This window comes from Miscanthus floridulus, chromosome 1 (genome assembly GCF_019320115.1).
Source record: "Miscanthus floridulus cultivar M001 chromosome 1, ASM1932011v1, whole genome shotgun sequence".
Classification (NCBI taxonomy): Eukaryota; Viridiplantae; Streptophyta; class Magnoliopsida; order Poales; family Poaceae; genus Miscanthus; species Miscanthus floridulus.
This window is the reverse complement of record NC_089580.1, coordinates 37,754,703-37,774,116: the sequence shown is the minus strand read 5'-3', so window position 1 is coordinate 37,774,116 and position 19,414 is coordinate 37,754,703. Positions and strand designations below refer to the sequence as shown.

The 19,414-nt window shown below is 49.3% G+C and overlaps 2 protein-coding genes and 1 pseudogene across 2 annotated transcripts; 1 reads left to right on the top strand and 2 right to left on the bottom strand.

Moving 5' to 3' along the window:
• Positions 1-630: 630 nt before the first annotated feature.
• LOC136454884 (polygalacturonase-like) lies at positions 631-1,425 on the bottom strand (annotated as a pseudogene).
• A 997-nt stretch (positions 1,426-2,422) lies between these two features.
• On the bottom strand, positions 2,423-8,147 carry LOC136454875 (uncharacterized). The gene is given in 5 exon segments (XM_066455126.1): positions 2,423-3,318; positions 3,368-4,721; positions 4,848-5,806; positions 5,809-5,899; positions 6,399-8,147. Coding segments are annotated over 5 exon segments (5,049 nt in total).
• Positions 8,148-12,264: 4,117 nt separating this feature from the next.
• On the top strand, positions 12,265-14,030 carry LOC136479423 (polygalacturonase ADPG2-like). The gene is made up of 3 exons (XM_066477300.1): positions 12,265-12,924; positions 13,024-13,252; positions 13,360-14,030. The coding sequence occupies exons 1-3, from the start codon at positions 12,334-12,336 to the stop codon at positions 13,905-13,907; spliced, it is 1,368 nt and encodes a 455-aa protein (XP_066333397.1). The 5' UTR covers positions 12,265-12,333; the 3' UTR covers positions 13,908-14,030.
• The last annotated feature ends 5,384 nt before the right edge of the window (positions 14,031-19,414 follow it).

Genomic DNA, 19,414 nt, shown 5'->3' with positions numbered 1-19,414 from the left:
ACGGCGGTGCTCTTCTTTCCCCCCCCCCCCCCCACGCACGGTGGCGGTGATGACCAGTAGACAGTGATGTCCGCCACCCCGGTCACTCTTTTCTTTGCTTTTACCCGGTTAGGGTTAGGATTACACAGAGGCAACCGGCTCTGGTACCATTGTTAGGATCATGAATGTGTACCTCTCTGTTTTGTAACCGGTAGATCTAGGGAAGACCTCATCCTTGTCTTCTCCGTAGATGCACCACAGCGGGTAGACGCCATTGCCGCGGCAGCTCCGGCTCTGTGGAGTCCGCAGTGGTACTGCCGTGGTCCGGTGGTGGCCCTGCAAAGGTGCGACGGCGGTGGTTGGGGCACATCCCGTCGCTGGCAGCACGGTCTTTAGATCGGTTTAGGGTTACTGTAGTTGGGTGTGGCGGCTCACGGTCAACCTCGTGTCACGAGCCCCGATCCCCACCTTTTCTATTTGTATGTGCTGTGCGACAGGGGCCCACCAACCGGTTAGGGTTGGGCTCCCCCGATCAGGGAGCAGATACAAGGGCCCAATAGGCCGTTGGGCCTATTGGTGGAGATCAACTAACACTAAGTTCACTGAAAGCTTGAAGACAATATATTCCAAATGGAGTGAATCCTGAACATGCTACTTACCAGTCTTGATCTTGCAGTTAGTGACCCGTACATCTTTGCTTCGAGTGATGTGGATGCCGTCAGTGTTAGGGCTCGTGCCCGGTGCCGTGATGGACAACCTTGCCAGTTGCACATTGGTGCAATCCTCAACTGACATGTGGATCTGTTGGCTGTTCACAATTTTTAGATCCTCCACCCTCAAATTGGTGCAGTAGTGGAATGACAAAGCCGTTGGAGCTTCCTTGCAAGGCTGAAGAAAAAAAGAAGCCAATTCAGCTAGTAAAGCGTAAGCTTACAAATATTCAGATAAATAAACCAAAAGGGTCGGTGCCAGCCACACTTACCAGAGCCTTGTTGATCTTGCACGAGTGCGGCCACCACTTCTCGCCGTGGCCGTCAATGGCGGAGCTTGTTGACGCTCCGGAACACGATCCAGTGCCTCCTGTCATTGTCGCTCCAGTCCGCCCTGTTCGGCGATGCCAAGAGCGTGCCCTTCACCGTGAGCGTGATGCGCGCTGGACTTGCACGGGCCATGGAGGGTGACGAGCTTCAACAGGTAGCGCCTGCCGTCGGGGACGAGCACGACGGCCGGCCGTGGTGAGGCGCACGCCGCCTTCCACGCCATTTCCAGCGCATGCGTGTCGTCGTGCCTCCCGTCGCCACGGGCGCCGTAGCGGTCGAGGCTGAACACGCTCTGCGACAAGCTGTCATTGCCCGCTCCTGCAGCCTCAAGAATGGCGGACACGAAGAGCAGCGCGAGGAGAGGCACCATGAACACAAGCTTCATCAGCTTCCCGCTGGATGCCATTGGCAGAGAGCTAAGCACGCTGTGCAGGTGGTTATAGTTGCATCCCGGACTTTGAGATCACAACAGAATTGATGGATATAGTGCAGCTCTTGTTGCAAGGCTTGCTCAGGTTGGTGTGGTGCTGGTGCTGGTGCTGGATTGGATGGTGAGTAAGCAGCATGCCCACGGCCGTTTATATAGGCGCACCGAGGACGAGGAGAGATTCGTTGCTTGTGAAGAAGAGCAACGCGGGAGAGTTTGGTTGGCAGATATGTGTGTGCAGTAGAGTGTGCATGCTTGCAGCCACGCCATGCCCATGCGTGCAGGTATCGATGGATCCGGCCATGAGATCCTTCCGGCATGATCGCAAGGAGATAAATGTGCCGGAATTAATGGCTGAATCCAGTCCACCTCCAGGTTGCAGGTTTTTCATGACGAAAATTCTCGAATCTGTTTCCTCGCTGGTTGCAATTGGCATAGCATATATGGCAAGTAAGGTCAAGTCCATCTGATTCTGTGGAGTGGACTCCATGAAGGTTGGAGCATTAGGGCCCCCACGGCAGTGACAAAATTCAGTTAGGCATATGTGGAACCGAACCATTGCATATAATGCTCCCGGAAGCAACATATATCAACGTGTCGATGATGATGCAATTCGCTGCGTAGTAGTACATCATAAACCTAATTAAGCCGGTTCAGTGAAGGAGTCACATTGTCAGAACGACCAACGCAAGCAGTCGATCTTATATGACTTGTAAACTAACTGAATTGAGCATATAGGTCACATTCTTTTTAGGACGGTGGGAGTAGATTGGTAAAACTACAAACGTCAATAGAGTCAGTTCAATGCTGTGTAGGACAACCAAATCTTGCCTTTTTTTTTTTTGAAAGATCCGGTTATACCGGCTTGTATTAATAAGTAGAAGATAGAGTTCAACATACATGCGCGAGCAGCGCCCTCCCAAGTGGCAGACCGCCACCTGGGAGGTTAAGGTTCTATGCTAATTACTCAATGAATTCATCTCAATCCTGAGGAAGCGGAAGGTCCTCCCCCTGCTGACGCCCAATTGGAGAACTCATCCTTGATCCTGGCGAACAGTGCCTGTACGGTGCTATGGTTTTGTTGGAAAACAATAGCATTTCTTTCCTTCCAAATATGCCAGGTAGTCAGCATTGCTAGTGAGTGCGCCGCTTTCGTTCCGATACTTGTGATTGCAAAGAACCACTCTTCCATGTCGTTGTAGTCGTTCCAACCCTCCGGCTGAAGGTTAAGGCAACTGCTCCATGTTGCTACCATCGTCCAGACTTCTCTCGCAAACGGGCAATCCGTGAATAGATGGACGGCAGTCTCCAAATTCCTTTCACACAGAGCACAAAAATAGTTGTTTTCCCATCCCCTCAACTGCAGCCTGGCTGCTGTCCAGACTCGGTCTTGCAGGAGCAACCATAAGAAAAATTTGATGCGGGGTGTCGCCCATGCCTTCCAGATCAGTTTTGGAAAATTGGAGAAAGTCTGACCGCAGAACTGAATTTCATAGGCCGACTTGGCACTGTACTCGCCTGAGCTCTCAAGAGTCCAAACAATAGTGTCCTCTTGCTCACATGATTGGTCCAGATGCAAGGTGTGTATAAATTTCCACAGCTCGACAAAGTCTCTCAATATCTCTGCATTGAGATTGTGTGCAATGTCCTGAATAAGCTTACCGTAAAAAACGGCCTCGCGCACTATCCTTTTCTTCCGCTTTACATGCGTGTACAGGCTCGGGAAAAGGGAGGCCGGTGACCGCCCCCTGATCCAGCACGAGGTCCAGAACGGCGCTCTCCTGCCATTGCCTATGATTACTTTGGTTGCCGCCGAGAAAAGGGCGATGTCCTTCTCATCCACAGGTAGCTGCATCCCAGCCCACGGTCTTTCTGTACTACTCCACGTTAGCCATAACCAGCGCAGTCTGTCTTTCTGTACTACTCCACGTTAGCCATAACCAGCGCAGTCTTAATGCTCTACTGAACCTCTCCATATCTAAGATTCCGAGGCCTCCATGGCGGATAGGTCTTGCAACCAAAGGCCAAGCCACCTTGCATTTCCCACCTGTGATTTCTCCATCTCCAGCCCACAGGAATCGTCTTCTTAGCTTGTCGAGATCTTCCAGTAGTTGTTTTGGTGCGTTGAGAGAGGTTAGCATATAAATTGGAATCGCACTGAGGACTGAGCGCACAAGCTCTCTTCTCCCTGCCGGATTCAGTAAGCGTCCTTGCCAGCCAGCTAGCTTCTTTCTTGCCTTGTCTAAAATTCCTTGGAGATGAACAATCTTCAGTCTCCCCAAGGTCAATGGTAGTCCCAGGTAAGTGATTGGAAAATGCACCTTCAGGCCTGCAAATGGTTCTAAAACTTGATCCAGATTGATACCGGCACATCTTATGGGAGCTACTGAGCATTTTGTCCAGTTTAATCTCAGCCCAGTCGTCGCCCCAAAATGACTGAAGATATTCAGTAAGGATGCGACTTCTTCTCTGTTTGGGTTCAGGAAGATGACTGCGTCATCCACATATAGAGAAAGTCTAATTTTAGCACATCTTCCACGCAGGGGGGAGTGGACACCATCATTTGTCGCTAGCTCCAGGACCTTTTGAAGCGCATCAATTGCTAGGATGAATAGGTATGGGGATAGGGGGTCACCCTGCCTCAGACCCCTAGCATGTTTAATTTCTTCCCCTTCAGTGCCATTAACCAGGATGGACGAGCGTGAAGAGCATAACAGCAAGGATATCCAATCCCTCCATCTCGGGCTGAAACCATGATGTTCCATCATCTCTATCAAATAATCCCAGGAGACCGTGTCGAAGGCTTTTGAGATGTCTAGCTTGAAAAGCAAAGCCGGCGTCTTAGTTCGGTGATATGCTCGCGCCAGGTTCCTCACGTACATGTAGTTATCATGTATGCAGCGTCCTTTGATGAAAGCACTCTGTGAAGATGAGATCAAATGGTCCATGTGTCTTGATAGCCTGATGGCCAGAGTCTTTGTTATCAGCTTTCCAAAGGAGTGCACTAGGCTGATGGGCCTAAAGTCCTTCGCATACTCAGGTGTTTCAGTTTTAGGGATGAGGACAATATTGGCTCCATTGAGATGTTCCAGAGGTCCTGCCCATAGATTGTAAAAGGAGCTCATTGCTATCATTATGTCATCCTTGATCGTCTGCCAGCATTTTTTGTAAAAAATTCCAGTGAAACCATCAGGTCCCGGAGCCTTTTCTGCAGGGAGCATCTTGATGGTATGTTCCACTTCTTCCTCAGTGAAAGGCATATCTAAATCATTGTCCTCAATCCTGCATAGCTGTAGGTTGTTCCAATCTATGCTTTGCGTGCGCTGAACCCTAGTACCCAAAAGGTCATTGTAGAAACGGTACAAGATCTCTTCCTTTTCCTCATGGCTCCAGGCGATTACATTTTCCTGGTTTTTGAGGTAAGCAATCAGGTTTCTCTTTCGCCTTCCGTTAGCACGTTGATGGAAAAATTTTGTGCACGCATCTCCCTCTCTTATTTGGGTCAGCCGCGAACACTGTCGTCGTCTTGACCTTTCAATCGCCGCCCACCCCAGCACTTGGTGTTTTAGGTCCTTCAAAAGATTCAGTTCGGTCTCTGAGAGCTGTCTGGTTTCCTGAGCGGTTTCCAAGCGAAGAATTGCTTCGTTTGCCAAGTTGAGTTGCAATCGTGCATTGCTGAAAAGAGATTTGCTCCAAGCTTTCAGATCAGAAGCGGTTATCCTCAGGCGATTGTGTAGTCTCATCATTGGGTTGATGCCAGCAATAGGTTTGGCCCAGGCTTGCGAGACCACTTCATTAAAATCTTGGATCCTTATCCAGAAATGTTCAAATCTGAAAGTAGCTTTCCTCGGTTGTTGTTTTTGGCTACATAAGAATAGTGGACAGTGATCGGAGAGGGAACTCGAGAGAGCTTGTAGGCCAATCTCCGAGAAAAGGTTGGACCAGTCATGGTTGCAAAATACTCGGTCCAGGTGAACCAGCGTTGGTGAGGCTCTCCCATTACTCCAGGTGTATCGTCGATTCAACAATCTAAGCTCAAACAACTCGCCTGCGTCTAGCGCCCTCCTAAACTTTCTCATGTGAGTACGATTTATATTACCATTATTCTTGTTACTAGCATCACAGATCAAATTGAAATCCCCAAGGCAGATCCATGGAGTACTTTGCGCAGGCTGACAGCTAATCAGTTCTGATAGGAAGCCATTCTTTGTGTTGTGTTCAGTCGGACCATATACAGTTGTCAATATAAAAGAGGTGTTGGTTAATTTCATAGCCAATCTCAAAGTCAGGCTTTGAGGTTTCTTGACCGGCTGGGTCGCCACAATGAAGTCATCGTTCCAAGCAACAATAATACCCCCCTTGTTTCATCAGCCTTGATGTATTCCAAACCCCATCCATGTTGTCCCAGGAATTCAGCTTGCAAAAAAGAGTTTATGTTGCTTAATTTACTCTCCTGGAGGCAGACAATGTGTGGCCTTGCTTGCTGGATTAGTAGCTTGACTGCCTCTCTTCTTGCAGCACAGTTGAGCCCCCTCACATTCCAATTTAGAAATTTGAGTTCATAGTTATTCATTGACATGTGAATAGCAAACAAGTTCTGGTTCAGTCAACCCCTAAGGATCACCCCAGGCAAGATGCACACAGTGGTCAGCAAACAGAAACTTTCTTGCTACATACTTAACATAGAAGCTTACACCACCACTCATCAGATCATTATGGAGCGCTCCTCCTACAGTACCACCCAGGAGCTTGTACCCCAGCCGACCACCAGTTCTAACACTAAACAGCATTTCTTGAAAGTAGACTAACTCTACCAGCTTAAGGCCGGTTGCTGCTGGCACTAACACAAAGCTACACAACATTGGAAACAACAGGAACTCTCATCTTCTTCTTCTCCTTGTTGTACTGGCTCCTCATGGGACCTCCATCTCTGCAGCACCTGCCTCAGCCGCCAGTGCCGCAAGGACTTTGGCCAGCTTCTTGTCGCCCAGCCTAGCAGCAGCTCTGATGATGTCAACAGCCTGGTCTGGTAGGTCCTGCCCATACAGATCAATGTACTCCATGGCCACCGAATCAGGAGGTGAAGCAGGTGTGTCTATGAACTGGAGCTCCCTCATGAGCTTCCGCTGCGCCCTCTGTGAGATCGGTACCGGCGAAGGTCGGGCAGCCTGCCTAAGACTGGTGCGGGTGGCCACCATCACCCGCTTGCGGCCCCTGCTCGCCCTCGGCAGCTGCTGGTAGTTCGGCCTCGGCAGGAGCGGTGCAGTAGTGTCCTTGAAGATCACCTTGCAAAAAGTCGCACAGCCGACGGACGCCGCAGCGCCCAATGCCCCAGCCACAGCTTGCCCACCGTCCTCCACCGTGGCCTCATCAGCGCCCAGTCCTCCTGCATTAGCAAGCTCTGCTGCTCCACCAGCAGCCTCGAGTATCATACCTGACCGAGGGGTGCCGTCGATGTCCATCTTGGTCACCCTATCAGAGATCTCCTTCACCTGGGACTCCTCCACCAACTGAGCCATCGGCGACACCTGGACACCCGGGCCGAAGACAATGTCATCTCCCCCCTGTCCCAGTGTTGACAGCGGTCCACTAGGGGCAAAGGGGCCCGAGGTAGGCACGTACACTGGGGACTCAGCTCCGCGATCGTCACCATCGGGGTAGTAGCAAATGGCCGGGTGGTTATACACCGGCGTCGCCAAAGACTCCTGCACCATGGGATCAGAATCCCACTCACGGCCACCATAGGCCGGCATTGCTGGCTCAGTAATCAGCGGGTCGAAGAAGTGCTGCTCCACTGCAGCCGTGCCCATGGCAGCCGCCCTTTTGGGAGGGGAGCGCGAGCGGCGTCGCTCCCACTCGTACGCCGCGTGCTCCAGGGTGTCACGTTTCCACCCGGACCGCGACGGAGAGCGGGCCATCGTGCGCCCGCGCTCCACATACTCCACCGGCTCCAGCTCCTCCATTAGCGCCTGGCGATATGTCGGCGGCGAGCGCGTGCGAACACGCACGGACCTCTCCGAGGAGCAGCCCGGGAACAGCTGGCGGACCCTGGAGGACTTCTGCATCTCCTCCCTGGGGCGAGGGCCCCTGTTGTCGTCGTCGTGGTCGTTCCTACGCACGTACGTGGAGGGAGGCGGCCGGCATCCACCAGGTTGTGCACGCCTGCCCTGGGCCGCCCTCCCGTCCAGGACGCCGCGCATCCACTCGAAGGGGATGAACCGCGTCCTCGAGCTGCCATGCTCCGAGGACGTACCAGAGCCCGAGTCTGGGGAGGACGGGCTCCAGTCCTGATAGCCCGCCAGATGTACCAGGATCAGGCTGTCACCCTCCCGCCCAACTGGCGGTGTGGCCGGGATGCGGGTTGGCACCGGCCCAAGCCCATTGATCTGCATTGCCTGGCCGGCCCTGGCAGCGAAGAAGGTGTAGGAGATGGACCTCGGTAACTCGTCAGGGTCCTCCATCCAGACCCAAGAGGTCAGGAGGTCCGGCGTCTCCCTAGCCTCCGGGCTGGTGTCAATGTTGTCGAAGATGCAGGGTTCGCCGAGAACGAGCTTGACCCCCTCCTCGTTCCAAGCTTCCCTGGGCACGTTCTCCATGACGACCTTCACGTGGTACCACCATGTCGTCTCCGTCGGTCCACCAGCTGCGCGCCAGGGCGTGATCGGGAAGGCAGAACCCCCAATCTCCACGAAGCCCTGCATCACGGCGCGGTCACGCTCCGTCGGCGCACCGAACACCGCAATGAACTGACCCGGTCGAAGGCGGGACACCCGGATGTTGTGCCGCGGGATTTATGTACAGTTTTGAATTAGAAGCTAGAGTAGATTTGTCACTCACAATAGTACAGTATATTAGTGATTGAATCATGCGCTGTTTCTTTTCAATAAAAACGTTACTGATACCTTGAACCCTTTAACTATAGTAATGCCAATTACGTGCATTCATATTTCATAGTCATGGCCCATGGACTACGGTTTGCAAAATTTAGTTTGTCCTGCTATTTTCCTGCCCACGACCATTTGACCAACAACAACACCTGCCCAAAATAAAGCACATATATAAATATCTCAGCACATAATTGCTCAAATTGCCTGTCTAAATGGTATTGTTTGAACACTCATGATAGCCACCGAACGAAATGGTATTGTTTGAACACTTAAGCCAAGACTATGATATTCGCCCTGTTCGTTTAGGCTAGTTTGACTTATAAGCCATGACTGAAAGTACTGTTGGCTGGTTTGGTGTGAGAGAAAAATACTGTTCGTTGGCTGATAAGTCAAATACGACCGAGTGAACAGGTTGATTAGCTGGGAGAGGCCCAATCACAGTCCAGCTTGAATTTGTCTGGAGTTAGTGGAGTCCAGCTTTGCACGGTCCTGACCATTCTGGTTGCACTTTGGGCTCTTGGGCTGGAACCCTCCCCACGGAGGCACGGACACCTTCGCCGAGATCCTGCTGCGTCTCCCGGCTCCCGCGAGCACCCTAGAAGCACAACCGGCACTGGCGTGGTACTTTTTTTAAAAAAAAAATCATATATATTCACATTTTTTTCTCTAAATGCACACATCTCGCATATTTATCTTTGTGAACACATATATACTATTCCTATGAACATCTTCAAAAGACCGTCAAAAGTGTTTTTTTAATAAAACTAAGACTCTGTTTAGATAAGCTAAACTTTTTATGAACTACAGTGGTTAAACCAACTAATAGCTTTTTATAAATAGAGTGGTTAAACAATTCAAAATAGGCTCTATAAGCTAGGTTACAAGTTGACATGTTTTTTAATCAATTAGAGCTTTTTTTTTATGTTAGCAACATTTGTTAGCAGGTAGCAACTTTTTCAATACAACTTTTTGACATAGTTTTATAAATAAAATTATCACGACTGCCTTTTTATCGTATTTTCCTCAATATAGTTTTTGACATAATTTTATATAGACAAGCTTATCACGAAAACTTTTCAGCATGTCCTTTTTTTTAATTAAAAGAGAGAGCTCTATATATATTATTAACATATATAAACGGTGAAATAGTTATTTTGGTTCCCCTGTTATCATCTAAGGCTCAATTTCGTCCCTGAATTTTTAAAATGACCGTTTCAGCCCTCAACATTTATTTTTGGGCGCAATTTCATCATATACTATCAATAATGTGACCATTTTAGTCCTTAAGCTTTACATTTTGCATTGGGCCCAGTTTCGTTCCTAAAGTATCAAAGTGCAACGCCTCAAAAAAATATCAAAGTGCATTTCAGTCATCGGACTTCTCTTTTCTTTGCGTTTTGGGTCACTTTCACTTACCGGCCAGGCCAAGCCTTGCGGCCCTCGGCAACGGTTAATAAACCGCCGTAGCCACAGCAACATTTATGTTGGTCCCCGCTGTCACGGCACGTCGGCGGTTACGTGGGAGCGAGCGAGCACGTACGATTCTTCTTGGCGCGCGGTACGGGTACGGCAGCTTCCACTTTTCGTACGTACGTGAAGCTGCTAGCTAGAAGACGTACGTGCGCACGTTTAATTCAGCGGCCATGGCGGCCGGCGTGAGCTCCCTCCGGCGTGAGACGGCAACGGGGCGGCGCCCTTCCGCCATCGGTTCATGCTGCTTGCCGCAGAAGATCCGTGTGGGTGGGGGCGGCCTCACCAGACGCCATCCGTGATCCCCTCTGTGGTGTGGCCCGGCGGTCTTGACGTGGGGCTTATCCCTGCAGTGTGGGCCCGCTTTTTTGGAGATGGGTAAGCATATATGCAGCAGCACTCCGTGGACGGCGGGGGCTCCCTCTGCCGTCAGCCTTCGACACGTGCCCTCCTCATCATGACCCGCAGTTTTCTTCCGGTGTTGACCATGCACAACAAGTCCTTTTGCTTCCTAATCTGCTGTTTTTTTTCTATATGCACATATGGAAGTGGTAAAACAGCCATTGGTGTTCGGGTAGACCATCCAGTTGAAGCAGGTCCTCAGATTTGGCCTTGATGGTTGTGGATTCATTTTCTTGAGTCCGGTGAAGCCTCCATCCTATCTATGGCTCAAGAATACTTATCCTCAAAGACACAGGCCGATCAGACAGTCGAGGAAAGCACCGACTGGTTTATCGGAGTGCGAGAACGAGGGCCCTTGATGTTTCTATCGTGGCCACTTCTCGTAGGCCCTGTGGCCCCAATAGGCCCCACGCCCCCGAAGGAAGCAACACCTATATCTACAGAAGCAGATCAACAGTAGCTTTTCCTTATTTATGCTCTGTAATCTGGGAGTTCTTTTTTCACATTGATGTACTATGTTTTAACTTTATATATTAAAGGTTGTTGTTAAAAAAACGCCGGCCGGCATCGTCGACGGAGAGCGATCACATATTCACATGCAGCACATGCATGCATCATGGCCATGGCGTACATCTCGAGCTATCTTATCTGCCTACCTATAGCTAGCTACCACCGATCAGCAACGTCGTTCGTCTCAACTTGTGTGTGACGGAGAGGGGATCGAGTTGGGAGCACGGAAGGTCACGCGGCAACAGCTCATCCGCTCGATCAAACTGTCTGTACGTACGTACGTGGTCAACTGATGACGAAGATCTATGAACTGACAACGACGTGCCGGCTTCGTTGTTCGTTCACCTCAATCACAACGACGACACGCTCCTAGCTACGTGTGCATATGAACTGACGTATGTGTCCACGCCACAGAGGATCTCGGACGCTCACATGCATGCCCGTATTGATATGGACTTGCATACATAATCTTAGTAGACAATTAAAAGAACAACTCACAAGGAATATGTTGTAATTCTTTTCTATAGTCAAATATATAATGACAAAATTACATGTTGTCTCAACAATAACCAAAAAAAATTGGACACCTAAAATATAGGAGAAGAGATATTAATAGAGTCTAGTGTCTATGCCGCGCTCAAGTGTCAGAACACTGATTTTTTTTCTTCACCGTCTTCTTTCTCCTCCCGACGCGCCGACGCCACCCACCGCCCCGCCGTGGCGCGGAAGGGTCTCGCCGGAGCTTCGCGGCCAGCTGTGGACGTGGAGCTCTGATAAGACCCTACCGCGTCCGTGGCGGCCTCCTTCTTCCCCTCTCCTCTCGTGTCGCCGCAGTGGCTATGGGCGCCACCGCTCTGACCTAGCCCGGCCACATCTTCCACGCTGCTGGAACCCTAACGCCGCCCTCCCGCCGTCCCAACTGCCTGGCCAGCCTACCTCCCCCGAGCCCCTTCTAAGTCTGCCGGAGTTGGAGAAGAAGAGGGGGAAGAGGCCAGAGATCGATGGAGAAGAATCAGAGGGAGAAGAATCGAGTGTTGAGAAGGAGAGAACACTCAAGTGTTATACAGATTTGCCATATTAATAAGCTGCACGTGACTTTTTTTTTCCACCATGAGGCACTGAGCTAGTAGAAACCAACATGCATGGAAACGTGGTTATATTCAGGTACATCTATAGATCTGCTTCCCATGCTTGGAGAATCTATAATCCTTTCTTCTACCTGCACGCATATATCTCTAATCTGCCAACGGGCCTAACAACCCTGCCATGACGATGTGATGCCATGCAGCCTAGCTCATTCTTCTTCACACACGCAACAGTCAACGTGCACAACCCCTTTCCTTTATCCCCCTCGCCTCCAACTCCAAGAATCCAGGCTCCAGCGACTAGTATAAATATGCCCCGTGAGCTGAGGCTGATCCATGCTCAACATCCAATCACACACCCCAATCACACACCAAGTCCAGCAAGCAAAGCAACCAGTCCAGGTAGCTCTAGCTAGCTTATTCGGCATTTCATCAAGCAAGTCTCCTGTGACCTTGCTCATAAGCAGGCCGAGATCGATTAAGCTGCTAGCTGCTAAGTATATATAGTTACCTGTCGTCGTCGTCGATCGTGCATGCATTCGTGCTTGTTAGCTCTGTCAACAATGGCGTCCCGAACAAACAAGCCGCAGCTGCAGCTTGTGTTGTGGCCGTCACTCCTCACGTTGCTCTTCTTGTCCGGCGCCCTTGAGGCTGCTGCGGGAACAGGCACCAGCACCTCCTCCGTGAGCTCCATCGGCTCCTCTGCCGATGGTGCACCTGCAGCTAGTACGGGCCGCAGGTCGCTGGCTGCGGCGTCGCAGAGCGTGTTCAGCCTCGACCGCTACGGCGCCCGCGGCGACGGGAGCCACGACGACACCCAGGCGCTAGCCCAGGCGTGGAACGCGGCGTGCACCTCTCCGCGGCCGGCCGTCCTGCTCGTCCCCGGCGGCAAGCGCTACCTGCTCAAGCTCGTCACTCTCCATGGCCCGTGCAAGTCCAGCGTCACGGTGACCGTGAAGGGCACGCTGGTGGCGTCGCCGAACCGGTCCGACTGGAGCGACGAGGACCGGCGGCACTGGATCGTGTTCCGTCAGGTCGACTGGCTCACCGTCAATGGCGGCGGCGCCGTCGACGGCAACGGCGAGACGTGGTGGAAGACCTCGTGCAAGACCAACAAGGCTCTCGTACGTGCATGCCTTTATTTATCGTACGTAAAGTTTTGTTGCAAAAAAGCAAGTGTACGTATGTCCTGACCAGCTCAACTCGTTTTTGCATGCATGCAGCCGTGCAAGGAAGCCCCAACGGCGCTGTCGTTCCACTTCTGTACGAGCTTGAGAGTGCAGGATCTGAAGGTTGTCGACAGCCAGCAGATCCACGTGTCCATTGAGGATTGCACCGGCGTGCAGCTGACAGGCCTGTCGATCACGGCGCCCGGCACCAGTCCCAACACCGACGGCATCCACATCACACGCAGCAATGATGTGCAGGTTACCAACTGCGAGATCAAGACCGGTAATTAAAACCCACACACGAAACACACACAGTGCTACAAGTTCTTAAGTTTGGTTCAACTTTTACTATGTTTTGGGTTGTTAAATTCCGGTGGATTTTATTTGCAGGTGATGACTGCCTGTCCATCGAGTCCGGGACGCACAACCTCCATGTGTCCCAAGTCGTGTGTGGGCCGGGGCATGGGATCAGCATCGGGAGTTTAGGAGACGACAACTCGAGAGCCGAAGTCTCAGGCATCACCATAGATTCAGTACAATTATACGGCACGACCAATGGAGCACGCATCAAGACGTACCAGGGAGGAAGCGGGTACGCCAAGGACATCACGTTCCAAAACATGGTCATGTACAACGTCGCGAACCCGATCATCATCGATCAGAACTACTGCGACAAGGCTACGCCATGCGAAGCGCAGGGGTCAGCAGTGGAGATCAGCAATGTCGTGTTCAAGAACATCAGGGGGACGACAGTGACCATGGACGCCATCAATCTGAACTGCAGCAATAACGTCCCGTGCCATGGCATTACCCTGCAGAACATTAACCTAAAGATGCAGGGCAGTAACGGTAAGGATGCCGCAAAAAGCACCTGCCAGAATGCGAGATGGAGAAAATGTGGGACGGTTCTTCCACAGCCGTGCACCTCCAAAAACTAGCTAGGGCACACAGTTGGAACTGAGCAGCTTATTAATTTGTAGCAAGTAATCAAGCATGTACATAGTGTGTGTATAGGACATATACTACTCAAACATACATTCATTGGGTTCTGGTAGTGGTAGCAAGAGACCTCCCAGTTCGTTGTAAATTGATCATCAGTGTATTATTAATTTATTTGTGATTTGGTTCATGAAATAACATTATTTTATAGAAAGTATCGGCAGCTGATGATATATCAAGCAATCGATTTCAGGTTATATAAAGTACATGTAGAAAGCCACTATGGCCCCGTTCGCGTGCCCTTAAACTCGGCTTGATCCGCTTCTTTTTTCATCCGGAACAGTGTTTTCCTCTCACAAATTCCTACAGAATTCCTCCAAACCATCCAAATTCCTCTAGAACCATACCTATGCCAGAAAGCAACAAAGAAGATGGGTCCATCTGAGACGGTAAGTCAGCCAGCGTCACAGATAAAGTAGCGGAATAACTAGCAACCGGACGTCCGCCCCAGGCGCGCGTCCGGACACGCAGCTCCGTCACACCCTGTCTCATCCCCTGTGTAACAGAGCGTCCGCCGCACCCGCGTAACAGGGGAGCCTACCCGCTCGCCGTGCCCGCAGGGGGTCTCAACCTCGTCGCGCCCGCATCACCTCCATATATAGCCAGGGTCTGCATCTCCGTCGCGCGGGGAGATGACACAAGCTTCAGCTCCAGGACCTCCGCGGGACCAGCGGAGGCAGCATGTCATACGAGGATGGGCCGCGTGCACCAGTGCGGACGCCTGCGCGGCGCTGCCGCCAGCTTACAGCCGACGCCGCCATGGCTCCCGCATTAGCTCTCTCTTCCTCGCTAAACAACCCTACATTAAGATCTACTTTTGCAACACTCAGATGAAACAATTGCAACATACGACTGAAACAAATAAAATATTTGGAACATACACTTGCAACATAGTCATTCTAACATATGCAATGTCCAGATAGAACACTTGCAACATACTTCTAAAACAGATGAAACATATAGAACATATTGTTGCAACATATGTATGAAACATATGCAAACATCTGGATCAAAACGCTTGCAACATACGTCTGGAGCAAATGAAACATTCTGAACAAACACTTGCAACATATGTAACATCCCAGATCTACTTTTGCAACATCCATAAAAAACAACTGCAACATACCTTTGAAACGACCGAAACATCTAAAACATACATTTCCAACATAGGGGAGAGGAAGCCTGGGCCAGTCGATTCCAGCCGTCAGAGTCGGAGTCGCCGGCGAGCGGCGGCGCACGAGCACCACCAGCACCTAGCACAAGCGGCGTGCGTGAGCACCACAACCAGCCAGCGCCACCAGCACCGGCCTTGGCTCAGCCTAGCGGGTGGCGCGTGCTACGAGAGGGAGCGGGCAGCACGGTGCACGACCAAAGCGAGGAGCGAGGAGCGAGGTGTGGGTGGGGCGCGCGACGGGCGGGAGAGAGGAGTGAGGAGCGAGCGACGCATGTGGGGCACACGATGGTGCGGGAGTGAGGAGCGAGTGAGCGGCGCATGGTCAAGGCGCAGTGGGAGAAGGCCGAGCGGAGTGAGCGCGCGGTGTTCGGATGAGAATAAGAGACGGAGGGAGTCAAAGTTATGCTGCATGTCACGCAACACATCTGTCCGGAGAGAGTCGCTGGTTTCGGACATCCTGGTTGTAGCATTATCGATAAAGTAGTATAGACGGGTGGTCGTCTCTGAAATATTAGTCCATAGCCCCACAACCACTAGACCCATCTCTGATGGCATAATATCTGAGACGCGTCTTACTATAACCCTTCTCTAATATATCAAAGACACGCATCCTTGAGGCCTGTCTGTTCTGCACAATACATCAAAAACGGTTTATAATTCAAAGACGTGGATTTTTTGTTACCCGTCTTTTAAGCTAGCACCAACAGTTGAAACAGACTTTTAAGCTAGCACCAACAGTTGAACACAGACGGGTATATATAATTTTTTCTTAGGTTGGAACGAGCTGGAAGCATATAAATAGCAATGGCAGGGTTCAGCCTACCGGTTAGGGCACAAATGCTAGAGGGAACCAGTAGAAACGAAAATCTTGAAAATCTCCAAATTTTTTAAAACATGTGAAATTTTGACTAAAATTTAAGAACCCGAAAAAATCTCATTCGAATAAAAAACAAGATTACCAATAGCACGTACCGGATAATATAATGCATGATTTGCTTTGAGTAGTTGGATATAATACTCCATCCGTTCCAAATTATAAGTCATTTTGACTTTTTTGATATATCCATTTTGTTATGCATTAAGATATAATAATATGTCTAGATACATAGAAAAATAGATGAAAAAAAAAGATTTGCTTTCAAGTCTCAGTGGACAAATACACTCGATCGCTTGTTTGGAAGTATAATTTTTTCCCGTAAGCAAATTAATCAGTACCACGTTAGAGTGACCTCGCTCTTCGTCCCAGACAGCGACCTTTGTACTGATACGTGCACTTGCATTGAGCCTTCATTTCGATCAGCGGCGTTAATCGATGGGTCTCTTCCAGCACACGAAAAGTGAAAAGTAGCTAGCATCAGCTACAGCTGTAGCTATATATGGCCAATGGGCCAGCCCGGTACGGCACGGCACGGGCCCGTGCCAGCACGGCCCGGACCCGTGCCAGCATGGCCCGATAGCCAATGGGCGGGCACGGCACGCCGTGTCGCACGGGCCGTGTCTCATAGGGCCACGGGTCTGGTCTTCGGTCCAGGCACGGCCCTATGGACCGATTTCCGTGCCGGGCCAGCCCACGAAGCACGGCCAGAATCACAGGCCGTGTCAGCCCGTGGCCTGTTACCTTTTGCATTCACAGAATCATAGTTTCACAAACAGATAATAGTTCATAGTTTCATAATTCATACATTCACAGTTCACATCAATACATCATCACCGTTTCTTACATTCACAAAATCAAAGTCAAAAACTTGTGCGATACAGTCACAGAATCGAAGTTGAAATATCCGATACATTCACAGATCACAGTTTCATACATTCACTGATTTACAGAATCAAAGTCCAAAGCCAACAGATAACAGAAATAACCAAAATGAGCTATTTAGTGCAATGCTGCCTCGTTAAAAACCTTTCTAGATAAAACTCACACATGTGAGAAACCCTAGAAAGAAAAAAGAGTGCAGTCAGTTCTTAATTAACCATTGTTCAAATGATAGATAAGTCTTTTACAGTCACACACACTCACGAGGCAAGTCTCAACCTCAGTACCTCACTAAGTACCAGGAGCACCACTAGCAGGTCCATCTTCATCAAGATACAAGTTCTGGAATGAGTATTCAAGTTCTTGGTTGTCAACAGCGTGTTGTTCCTTTTTTTCTCCTAACTCCCAGTCCTTTAAGCAGATCAGCATCTCCACAGTCTCTTCTGACAAGCACCGCCACCGTTCCTCAATTATCCTACCTGTCAAACTGAAATAAGACTCCGAAGACACAGTAGATACAAGAACTGATAGGATATCCTAGCCATTATAGACAGGATTGGAAAGGTTAGCTTGTGGTCACGTCACTACAGAAGTAGGTCAAAATCATCCTTATAAGAAGTGACATTGTCACTGTCTAAGTAAGTTGATAGCTCAGAAACAACAGAAGTAGATGAAGATGAAGTGGCAGGGAGAGGGAAAGGACCAACAACACCTGATCCATGGCCAAAGATTCTTTCCCAGGCCTGCTTTTTCTTACCTGTATGACGTGATGGTTGTATAACCCTTTGAGACCTAGCTGCACCAAACTTGCTCTCATATTTGTTAAACAGTTTATACAATTCAGTTTTGACATCAGCATAGTATGAACTATACTCAGAACTAGTGTATCCACCAAGTAATTGCAGCACATTAAAGAAACCTCTCATCTTAGCTCTAGGATCATGAATGAATTCATATGAATATAACAGAGGTATGTCTTGCCAATATTTAAGGAACCTAAGCTTCATAGGTAATACAATAGCTCTCAGATTATGATCTTTTTCACATGCATGCAAATAAGAAGCAATCTCTAAGATATGGTGCAGAACAAGTGGACTTGTAGGATAATAAACAACAGACAGTACAACAGTAGAGTCACAGAAGAGTTCCAAGAACTCTAGTAACTTCTCAGTAAAATACCAATGATTTGTAGTCAACAATTGTGAACCATAATGGGAATTAATGTACACAGAAAAGACATTCTTGTATGAACCAAGTGTTTAAGCATCAGGTAAGTAGAATTCCATCTAACATCCATATCCAAGTCAAACTTTCTAGGTCTAACACCCTTAGCATTATAGTATTCCTTGAACAATGCAATTCTTTATTAGAGGAATTTAAGAAGTTAATTGCAGTTCTAAAATCTTCTATGTAAGATTTCAACATCTTTAAGCCAGATTTTACAATAAGATTAATGATATAACAAGCACAATGTTGATGTATAAGACTGTACTTACGGTTACTAGGATCCACAGGATCAGGTGAAGGATCAGGACCCAAGTAACAAGCAAATAGAGGTATCAAAGTGTTCATAGCCCTAGCATTAGAAGAAGCATTGTCTAGAGTGACAGAAAAAATCTTATCAATCAGACAATACTCCTCAACCACAGCAGCAATTGTTTCAGCAATGTTTTCACCAGAATGTTTAACCTCAATCAGCCTAAGACCAATAACCTTTTCTGTAACTCCCAATCAGCATTCACATAGTGAGCAACAACACTAATATAGTCATCCTTAGCATTATCAGACCAAATGTCTGAAGTCAAAGCAACAGAAGAAGTAGCAGGCAACACAAAATTCTTAAGCTTATCACGATATTCAATAAACAGTTTACCAAGATCTCTAGTGGTGGTCTGTCTAGAAACCTTGGCAAACCTAAGGTTATGAGCAAGAACAATATAATCCTCCCATGCCTGTGACTCACCTATACCTAATAGAAGGTCAAGCCTAGCAATCAACCTACACAACTCAGAGCGAGCAATAGTAGGATTGTAGTCCCAGTTATGCACAGATCCATTAGGATTGTAAGAAAGCCTAGACTAAACCCTAGCAGCATGATCAACCTTTTTCCTACAAGATTTCGGATGCCTAATCAAATGGCCAGTGCCAGCAGAAGATCTAGCAAACAATCTACTCTTACACATTTTATAGATAGCAGCAGTTCGAATCTTTTGACCATTCACAGTCTCATAGAACTCATCAAAATCAACCAAGACCCCAGATTTATGCTTACCAAGGCATGAGGTACCATCTGTGCTGTTGGAGCCGACCGATGTCCCTGTCGCCGTCGCCGACGACGCCGGCTCCGCCCCTCCACCACCGTCGCCACCATCTAGATCGATCGGAGCAGAGCCGCTACCAACATCGATACCCAACAACACAACAGCGTCGTCACGGATGTCGTCGTCGTCCTCTAGGAGCAGCCCTGCCGCAATTAGGTTATCGTTGCCGGTGAGTGGATAGACGACATCATCATC